Here is a 12,139-nt window from a genome sequence, read left to right as displayed (position 1 = left end):
CCAGCCTGCACACACACAGGCTCCCTCCCAGCCTGCACACACACACACAAACACACACACACATAGGCTCCCTCCCAGCCTGCACACACATAGGCTCCCTCCCAGCCTGCACACACATAGGCTCCCTCCCAGCCTGCACACACATAGGCTCCCTCCCAGCCTGCACACACACACACAGGCTCCCTCCCAGCCTGCACACACACACACAAACACACACACACACACACAGGCTCCCTCCCAGCCTGCACACACATAGGCTCCCTCCCAGCCTGCACACACACGCACACACAGGCTCCCTCCCAGCCTGCAAACACACACACACGCACACACAGGCTCCCTCCCAGCCTGCACACACACACACACACACAGGCTCCCTCCCAGCCTGCACACACACACACACACACACACACACACAGGCTCCCTCCCAGCCTGCACACACACACACACACACACACACAGGCTCCCTCCCAGCCTGCACACACACACACACACACAGGCTCCCTCCCAGCCTGCACACACACACACACACACACACAGGCTCCCTCCCAGCCTGCACACACACACACACACAGGCTCCCTCCCAGCCTGCACACACACACACACAGGCTCCCTCCCAGCCTGCACACACACACACACAGGCTCCCTCCCAGCCTGCACACACACACACACAGGCTCCCTCCCAGCCTACACACACACACACACAGGCTCCCTCCCAGCCTACACACACACAGGCTCCCTCCCAGCCTACACACACACAGGCTCCCTCCCAGCCTGCACACACACACACACAGGCTCCCTCCCAGCCTGCACACACACACGCGCTCCCTCCCAGCCTGCACACACACACACAGGCTCCCTTTCAGCCTGCACACACACACACAGGCTCCCTCCCAGCCTGCACACACACACACAGGCTCCCTCCCAGCCTGCACACACAGGCTCCCTCCCAGCCTGCACACACAGGCTCCCTCCCAGCCTGCACACACACACACACAGGCTCCCTCCCAGCCTGCACACACACACACACAGGCTCCCTCCCAGCCTGCACACACACACACACACAGGCTCCCTCCCAGCCTGCACACACACACACACACACACAGGCTCCCTCCCAGCCTGCACACACACGCACACACAGGCTCCCTCCCAGCCTGCAAACACACACACACACAGGCTCCCTCCCAGCCTGCACACACACACACACACACAGGCTCCCTCCCAGCCTGCACACACACACACACAGGCTCCCTCCCAGCCTGCACACACACACACACACACACACAGGCTCCCTCCCAGCCTGCACACACACACACACACAGGCTCCCTCCCAGCCTGCACACACACACAGGCTCCCTCCCAGCCTACACACACACAGGCTCCCTCCCAGCCTACACACACACAGGCTCCCTCCCAGCCTGCACACACACACGCGCTCCCTCCCAGCCTGCACACACACATAGGCTCCCTCCCAGCCTGCACACACACATAGGCTCCCTCCCAGCCTGCACACACACATAGGCTCCCTCCCAGCCTGCACACACACACACAGGCTCCCTTTCAGCCTGCACACACACACACACAGGCTCCCTCCCAGCCTGCACACACACACACAGGCTCCCTCCCAGCCTGCACACACAGGCTCCCTCCCAGCCTGCACACACACACACAGGCTCCCTCCCAGCCTGCACACACAGGCTCCCTCCCAGCCTGCACACACAGGCTCCCTCCCAGCCTGCACACACACACACACACAGGCTCCCTCCCAGCCTGCACACACACAGGCTCCCTCCCAGCCTGCACACACACAGGCTCCCTCCCAGCCTGCACACACACAGGCTCCCTCCCAGCCTGCACACACACAGGCTCCCTCCCAGCCTGCACACACACAGGCTCCCTCCCAGCCTGCACACACACAGGCTCCCTCCCAGCCTGCACACACACACACACACACAGGCTCCCTCCCAGCCTGCACACACACACACACACAGGCTCCCTCCCAGCCTGCACACACACACAGGCTCCCTCCCAGCCTGCACACACACACACACAGGCTCCCTCCCAGCCTGCACACACACACACACACAGGCTCCCTCCCAGCCTGCACACACACACAGGCTCCCTCCCAGCCTGCACACACACACAGGCTCCCTCCCAGCCTGCACACACACACACACACAGGCTCCCTCCCAGCCTGCACACACACACACACAGGCTCCCTCCCAGCCTGCACACACACACACACACAGGCTCCCTCCCAGCCTGCACACACACACACACACAGGCTCCCTCCCAGCCTGCACACACACACACACACACACAGGCTCCCTCCCAGCCTGCACACACACACACACACAGGCTCCCTCCCAGCCTGCACACACACACACACAGGCTCCCTCCCAGCCTGCACACACACACACGCGCTCCCTCCCAGCCTGCACACACACATAGGCTCCCTCCCAGCCTGCACACACACACACAGGCTCCCTTTCAGCCTGCACACACACACACAGGCTCCCTCCCAGCCTGCACACACACAGGCTCCCTCCCAGCCTGCACACACACACACACAGGCTCCCTCCCAGCCTGCACACACACACACACAGGCTCCCTCCCAGCCTGCACACACACACAGGCTCCCTCCCAGCCTGCACACACACACAGGCTCCCTCCCAGCCTACACACACACACAGGCTCCCTCCCAGCCTACACACACACAGGCTCCCTCCCAGCCTGCACACACACACACACACAGGCTCCCTCCCAGCCTGCACACACACACGCGCTCCCTCCCAGCCTGCACACACACATAGGCTCCCTCCCAGCCTGCACACACACATAGGCTCCCTCCCAGCCTGCACACACACATAGGCTCCCTCCCAGCCTGCACACACACATAGGCTCCCTCCCAGCCTGCACACACACACACAGGCTCCCTTTCAGCCTGCACACACACACACACAGGCTCCCTCCCAGCCTGCACACACACACACAGGCTCCCTCCCAGCCTGCACACACACACACAGGCTCCCTCCCAGCCTGCACACACACACACAGGCTCCCTCCCAGCCTGCACACACAGGCTCCCTCCCAGCCTGCACACACAGGCTCCCTCCCAGCCTGCACACACAGGCTCCCTCCCAGCCTGCACACACACACACACACAGGCTCCCTCCCAGCCTGCACACACACAGGCTCCCTCCCAGCCTGCACACACACAGGCTCCCTCCCAGCCTGCACACACACAGGCTCCCTCCCAGCCTGCACACACACAGGCTCCCTCCCAGCCTGCACACACACAGGCTCCCTCCCAGCCTGCACACACACAGGCTCCCTCCCAGCCTGCACACACACACACACAGGCTCCCTCCCAGCCTGCACACACAGGCTCCCTCCCAGCCTGCACACACAGGCTCCCTCCCAGCCTGCACACACAGGCTCCCTCCCAGCCTGCACACACAGGCTCCCTCCCAGCCTGCACACACAGGCTCCCTCCCAGCCTGCACACACACAGGCTCCCTCCCAGCCTGCACACACAGGCTCCCTCCCAGCCTGCACACACACAGGCTCCCTCCCAGCCTGCACACACACAGGCTCCCTCCCAGCCTGCACACACACAGGCTCCCTCCCAGCCTGCACACACACAGGCTCCCTCCCAGCCTGCACACACACACACACAGGCTCCCTCCCAGCCTGCACACACACACACACAGGCTCCCTCCCAGCCTGCACACACACACACACAGGCTCCCTCCCAGCCTGCACACACACACACACAGGCTCCCTCCCAGCCTGCACACACACACACACACAGGCTCCCTCCCAGCCTGCACACACACAGGCTCCCTCCCAGCCTGCACACACACACACACACAGGCTCCCTCCCAGCCTGCACACACACACACACACACAGGCTCCCTCCCAGCCTGCACACACACACACACACAGGCTCCCTCCCAGCCTGCACACACACACACACACACACAGGCTCCCTCCCAGCCTGCACACACACACACACACAGGCTCCCTCCCAGCCTGCACACACACACACACACAGGCTCCCTCCCAGCCTGCACACACACACACACACACAGGCTCCCTCCCAGCCTGCACACACACACACACACACACAGGCTCCCTCCCAGCCTGCACACACACACACACACAGGCTCCCTCCCAGCCTGCACACACACACACACACAGGCTCCCTCCCAGCCTGCACACACACACACACACAGGCTCCCTCCCAGCCTGCACACACACACACACAGGCTCCCTCCCAGCCTACACACACACACACACACAGGCTCCCTCCCAGCCTGCACACACACACACACAGGCTCCCTCCCAGCCTGCACACACACACACACAGGCTCCCTTTCAGCCTGCACACACACACACAGGCTCCCTCCCAGCCTGCACACACACAGGCTCCCTCCCAGCCTGCACACACACACACAGGCTCCCTCCCAGCCTGCACACACAGGCTCCCTCCCAGCCTGCACACACAGGCTCCCTCCCAGCCTGCACACACACACACACAGGCTCCCTCCCAGCCTGCACACACACACACACAGGCTCCCTCCCAGCCTGCACACACACACACACAGGCTCCCTCCCAGCCTGCACACACACACACACAGGCTCCCTCCCAGCCTGCACACACACACACACAGGCTCCCTCCCAGCCTGCACACACACACACACAGGCTCCCTCCCAGCCTGCACACACACACACACAGGCTCCCTCCCAGCCTGCACACACACACACAGGCTCCCTCCCAGCCTGCACACACACACAGGCTCCCTCCCAGCCTGCACACACACACAGGCTCCCTCCCAGCCTGCACACACACACTACCTCCCAGCCTGCACACATCCCACACACTCTCCCGCATCACACACACATGCAGTTAATCGCATGATACAATTAATTGTAATATGAGGCTATGCAATATCTAAACAGCATAAGGCTGCATTTTTTTTATGAAAACAATATTTGTGATTGTGATACACTATTCATGAAATATCAAAATGTAGGATCAGATAAGTTTTGATGTACAAACATAAACAGGTAGTACCGGATACTCATGCCTGTAATTCTGTAGATCTCTGGCTGCTCGTGAACTTCTTGAGTAAAACTAAAAGAAAAAAAAAAAGAAAAAAAAAAAAAAAGAAATTTATGTTGGCAGTACAAGATGGAGCAGCATGAAGAGTTACATACAGCAGCAGGTCAGTGTTCTCCCCAGGACCTTTTTGGCAGATGCACCACCTGGCTGATTTTACCAACAACTCGGCTAAAAATTTAGCCAATATTAAGCTAAAATTAGTTCATATTAAAATGTTTCAATTTTTACTGTATACGTTATTCATATAATGTGCACTGAAAAAAAGCAAGTGCTGCAATTACTTAGGAATGTTGTGATAGCATTCTCCTGCAAAGGCTCTCCTGCATCCCACACACACACGCACTCTCCCGCATCCCACACACACACACACACACACACACACACTCTCCCGCATCCCACACACACACACACTCTCCCGCATCCCACACACACACACACTCTCCCGCATCCCACACACACAACCAGGCTCTATAGCATCAAACACACACACAAAACCAGGCTCTCTAGCATCCAACACACACACACACACACAAAACCAGGCTCTCTAGCATCCAACACACACACACACACACAAAACCAGGCTCTCTAGCATCCAACACACACACACACACACACAAAGCCAGGCTCTCTAGCATCCAACACACACACAAAACCAGGCTCTCTAGCATCCAACACACACACACACACAAAACCAGGCTCTCTAGCATCCAACACACACACACACAAAACCAGGCTCTCTAGCATCCAACACACACACACACAAAACCAGGCTCTCTAGCATCCAACACACACACACACAAACAAAACCAGGCTCTCTAGCATCCAACACACACACGCACACAAAACCAGGCTCTCTAGCATCCAACACACACACACAAAACCAGGCTCTCTAGCATCCAACACACACACACACAAAACCAGGCTCTCTAGCATCCAACACACACACACACAAAACCAGGCTCTCTAGCATCCAACACACACACAAAACCAGGCTCACTAGCATCCAACACACACACACAAAACCAGGCTCACTAGCATCCAACACACACACACAAAACCAGGCTCACTAGCATCCAACACACACACACAAAACCAGGCTCACTAGCATCCAACACACACACACAAAACCAGGCTCACTAGCATCCAACACACACACACAAAACCAGGCTCACTAGCATCCAACACACACACACAAAACCAGGCTCACTAGCATCCAACACACACACACAAAACCAGGCTCACTAGCATCCAACACACACACACACACAAAACCAGGCTCACTAGCATCCAACACACACACACACACAAAACCAGGCTCACTAGCATCCAACACACACACACACACACACAAAACCAGGCTCACTAGCATCCAACACACACACACACACAAAACCAGGCTCACTAGCATCCAACACACACACACACAAAACCAGGCTCACTAGCATCCAACACACACACACACAAAACCAGGCTCACTAGCATCCAACACACACACAAAACCAGGCTCACTAGCATCCAACACACACACAAAACCAGGCTCCCTAGCATCCAACACACACACACACACACAAAACCAGGCTCACTAGCATCCAACACACACACACACACAAAACCAGGCTCACTAGCATCCAACACACACACACACAAAACCAGGCTCACTAGCATCCAACACACACACACACACAAAACCAGGCTCACTAGCATCCAACACACACACATACAAAACCAGGCTCACTAGCATCCAACACACACACATACAAAACCAGGCTCACTAGCATCCAACACACACACACACACACAAAACCAGGCTCACTAGCATCCAACACACACACACACACAAAACCAGGCTCACTAGCATCCAACACACACACACACACAAAACCAGGCTCACTAGCATCCAACACACACACAAAACCAGGCTCACTAGCATCCAACACACACACACACAAAACCAGGCTCACTAGCATCCAACACACACACACACAAAACCAGGCTCACTAGCATCCAACACACACACAAAACCAGGCTCACTAGCATCCAACACACACACACACACACAAAAACAGGCTCACTAGCATCCAACACACACAAAACCAGGCTCACTAGCATCCAACACACACACACACAAAACCAGGCTCACTAGCATCCAACACACACACACACAAAACCAGGCTCACTAGCATCCAACACACACACACACACAAAACCAGGCTCACTAGCATCCAACACACACACACACAAAACCAGGCTCACTAGCATCCAACACACACACACACAAAACCAGGCTCACTAGAATCCAACACACACACACACACACAAAACCAGGCTCACTAGCATCCAACACACACACACAAAACCAGGCTCTCTAGCATCCAACACACACACAAAACCAGGCTCGTGCTCTCTCGCATCCAACACACAACCAGGCTCATGCTCTCTCTCACACCATACACTCAAAAACTCACACCCATTTAGGCTCTGTCAAACACTTTGACTCTCTAGCATCCAACACACACAACCAGGCTCTCTCTCACACCCTTCACACACAAACTCCAGCTCACTTGCACCCCTCACACACAGAGGCTTCTCTTGAAGCCTACACACAAACACATGCTTTCTCACACCCCACACACAAACAAACCTGTTTAGAAGTGATTGATATGTTATTCTATAACGAGACAATAGAAATGTCTTGTAGTTAGAAGGTGTATACTATATATTTAATTGATTTAGATCACACCAAATGAGGAATGAAAGAAACGTATTTATTTTCAGGTAACTTGGATTGCATTACCCATAATACCCCATATGTGTGACATCAGGAAACACTAATCTCAATATGTCCATATATAAAAATCTGAGAAACAGCATATTTAATCTGTCAGTTAATAACTGCTGCTGATATGCGTTACCTTATAGTTAATCTCTACAGACACACAGGTTACATTTCATACTCCCAGCATGCTTCTTGTCAGGCTTCCTTCAAGCTAGCTGGCTCCACCCCCTTCTTACTTCTGTTGTCATAAGGGAAATAGAGGGTTGTGTAGTAGACATTGGAGAGTAATGTCTAACAAATGTAAAGCACTACACTCGCTGGCACCTTACACACACAGGCTCTCGCCCACTCTACAGACACTCGTCCTTACCCTACCAAGACGCTTTCAACCACCTTACATGCACACATATATACAGGCTCTCTCCCAGCCTACGCTCATACATACACACACATAAAACCACCCTCTCCCACCTTATATGCATGCACACGCGCACACATATGACCCTCTCCCACCTTATGTGCACACATACACACTCACAAAGGAGAAATATCCTGTAGTATATTAGTATACCACACAATAATGTATCATAATAATATTATATCAGTATACCACACAATAATTTGCTTTGGTTGTACACAACATATAATTATGCCACCAGCATTATAACAGCCCATAATGTCACCAAACACAATGATGGGTGTGGCTAGAAGACAGATCCTTATGCTTTTTTTCATTAAAAAAAAAAAATGGATAGTACTAAATCTAACCTGGTAATGCAAACACCCCTGTATCTTAACTCATGTCTAATTTAAAGGGATAGTCTATTCAAAATTAAAACTTTCATGATTCAGATAGAACATGCAACTTTCTAATTTACTCCCATTATCAATTTTTCTTTGTTCTCTTGGTATTTTTATATAAAAAAGCAAGAATGTAAGCTTAGGAACCGGACCATTATTGTTCAGCACCTGGGTAGCGCTTGCTAATTGGTGGCTTCATTTAGACACCAATCAGCAAGGCTACCCAGGTGCTTAACCAAAAATGGGCCGGCTCCTAAGCTTACATTCTTGCTTTTTCAAATAACGATACCAAGAGAATAAAGAAAAATTGATAATAGAAGTTAGATAAGAAAGCTGCTTAAAATTGCATGTTCTATTTGAATCATAAAAATGTAATTTTGACTAGACCCCTTCAACAAATACACAACAATTAAAGTACTGTTGGCACTGCTGTATCAAATTTAGGTTTTATACAAGAATTCAGAAACCTGCCAGAACCTACCCTTTTTTCAGAGTACAGCCTGATCCTTTTGGGTTTGTATCTTTAGACAGACATATACACTCTATGTCTTTCCATGCAAACACATCTAGACACTGCTGCATTCAATGCTGTTTTGCATAAAAACATCTGTACGTGGGAAAGACCAGTGAGGTGTCTGACTAAACTACACATGGATCCAGGTGTTATTCTATAAAAAAAATATATATGATCTGGTGACAGGCTATGGTTTTATTTGCATGAAAAATACTTTGATTCAGGTGAATTTATAAAATGGGTCAGACTGAGACAGCACTTTCTCACAAACCCATATTTCTAGCACACATAAAGACACCATAGCGTCACACACCGCATCACGTCTCTCATATACATTGTCTCTCACACACAATATTTATGTCACACACCGTCACATTATCAGTGTATCAAGCTGTGTCAAACACGCTAGCACAACGTTACACATTCGCACAATATCCCGCAATGTCACAAAGAGAGCGGCTCACACCCTGTAGCTCGGTTGGTTGGCTTTCTGCGTCCTGTCTTTCTTCTCATCTTGATCCTCCCATGTTGAATCATACTCCGGATCCCATTCCGGCTCACTTGTTTTCCAGTACATCCTGCAAGTGGGAGCACGGGGCCAAGGGCCGGGGAACACCAAGCAAGGGAGCACGGTGTCGGACTGTGGGTGTCAGTGTCCGTAAGAGGGAACAGGCGTTTTGTTAAAATAAAGGACGGTCACATAGGGGAAACGAAAGCGAAAGTTGGCGGAAGAAGGCCGTGACATCACTAGGCGGAGCTCCTGACACCGGAATAGCAAGGACTGGCTGTGTTCATGTTGTTCTTGCTCAACACAGAGAGCGTTCCAAAGTGCTGTGTGTGTGTATGTGCAAGCTCAGCCATCGCACTATAACCAGGGCCGTCTTTAATATTGATTGGACCCTGGGCAAAAATTTTCTTGGGCCCCCCACCCCATGCAATTTTGCTCTCCACCCCAACATCCCGGTGGATCATCCACTGCTGAACTAATCATTTAAAAAAAAAATGCAATATGTGAAACTGGACCTAAGCAGTACTAATAAGTAAATACATATATAAATTCCTCCACTGTGGATTCATTTAATATTCTTTTGAATGTGATTCTGGTGTGAGGTTAGCTGGTTAAAGAGATTTAGGGCAGCCAACAGGAGCAAAGCAAGGTAAAGGAGGAAGCATGGAGGTGCAGTATAAGTTTACTGACTGGAACAGCAGAACTACTATGGGAAGCTGTAAAATCTGAGACAGAGAGAAAATAAAAACTATAAAAATAAACCTTACATTAATGTGTGAAGTATCAGCATGACGCTATACATCAGCCACACCAGCACATGTCGCTTCTTTGCTAGGAACAAGTTCCCACTCACCCTGAACTAGACAATGCTGCATGGGGAGGGGCATGTGTGCACTCACTTATTCTTCCCACTGACACCTTCCTACAAAGCATTATTCCCCTAACAAACTTCAGTTAGTTGATCTTAGGGCCACAGCAGAAAGAGCAGGGCTAAGGGGACCAGTAGACTGGATGCTGTCTGTCCAAGGCTGCATGGATACAGTGTGAGATGAGTCACACAGCCTCAAGACTGAAGAGAGCAGTGTATGCAGCTGCACAGATGCTCAAATCCTCACGTGCCTGCCGCTCCAGCTGCATGCGCCTACAGTCAGCCCTACCCAGAAACAATCCCCACCACCAGAGCAGTTACCTGGTAACAGTGGTAACCCCAGTAGGACCTTTTCTGATGCAGTGGGAAATGGCTGGATGCCGAGTTAGGGCTTTGCATTCAGTGCTGCACAGTGCACATCTAAAACAGCACATGGCACTAGCTTGGCATGTCACATGACACCGGCACGGTCTGGCACAGTTTTTAAAAAAAATATAAGCAGAGTACTTTTGACTGTGACAGTATTAGGACTAAATGTGTGTGTTCCCCATGTCACATCAGCAGTCTGGTATTTGGGCCCCTCAACAGAGACTGGGCCCAGGGCAGCTGCCCCTTTTGCCCTGTGTTAAAGACGGTCCTGACTATAACATCTTACTTATAAGCATACCCAGTCCTAGGCACACAAGGGCCCACTCGTCCAATAGACAGGAACAGTGCAAATCACATACATCAGTATATAATTGCCGCATTTACAGGAACTCAGTGGTAAAGGGATACTAAACCCACATTTTCTTTCCTTTCATGATTCGGATAGAGCATGCAATTTTATAGATAGACATCCCTCTATCTAAAAACAATCAATCTAGCCTGAGCCAAATGATATTGATCCTGTAATATGTCACCAAACCTGGTACCCTCATTTCAATGCATTTCAATGGGAGATTTTGAATAGGTAACCAAGCTTTTAATCTATGAAAACCATCTTGGCTCACTTACATTTGGCTTGTTTTATGTTAATTTGGCATCCCTCTATATAAAAAAAAATCTATGTAGCCTGAGCCAAATGATATTGAACAAATAATATGGCATCAAAGCTGGCACCCTAGCATCAATGCATTTCAATGGGAAATTGTGAATAAGTAACCAAGCATTTCCTCTATTAAAACCATCTTGGCTCACTCACATTTTACTTGTTTTATACTAATTGGGCATCCCTCTATATAAAAATAATCAATCTAGCCTGAGCCAAATTATATTGATCATGTAATATGGCACCAAACCTGGTACCCTCATTTTAATGCATTTCAATGGGAGATTCTGAATAAGTAACTAAGATTTTAATCTATGAAAAACATCTTGGCTCACTCACATTTGGCTTGTTTTATACTAATTGGACATCCCTCTATCTAAAAAGAATCAATCTAGCCTGAGCCAAATGATATTGATCATATAATATGGCACCAAACCTGGTACCCTAATTTCAATGCATTTCAATGGGAGATTTTGAATAAGTAACCAAGCATTTACTCTATGAAAACCATCTTGG

General features: G+C 51.3%; 1 protein-coding gene across 1 annotated transcript in view; it reads right to left on the bottom strand.

Annotated features, from left to right (window-relative positions):
• The window catches only part of OGFR (opioid growth factor receptor), an 88,355-nt gene extending 78,415 nt beyond the window's left edge, over positions 1-9,940 (bottom strand). The window contains exons 1-2 of the mRNA XM_053707841.1: positions 9,684-9,940; positions 5,079-5,138 (exon numbers count right to left, since the gene is read on the bottom strand). Coding sequence (XP_053563816.1) covers positions 5,079-5,138; positions 9,684-9,794 — 171 coding nt within the window. The 5' untranslated portion in view covers positions 9,795-9,940. The remainder of the gene's footprint in view (positions 1-5,078; positions 5,139-9,683) is intronic.
• Between the last annotated feature and the right edge of the window lie 2,199 nt (positions 9,941-12,139).

Source organism: Bombina bombina, chromosome 1, assembly GCF_027579735.1.
Source record: "Bombina bombina isolate aBomBom1 chromosome 1, aBomBom1.pri, whole genome shotgun sequence".
In the NCBI taxonomy this organism is placed as follows: Eukaryota; Metazoa; Chordata; class Amphibia; order Anura; family Bombinatoridae; genus Bombina; species Bombina bombina.
This window is presented reverse-complemented; position numbering and strand designations above follow the sequence as displayed.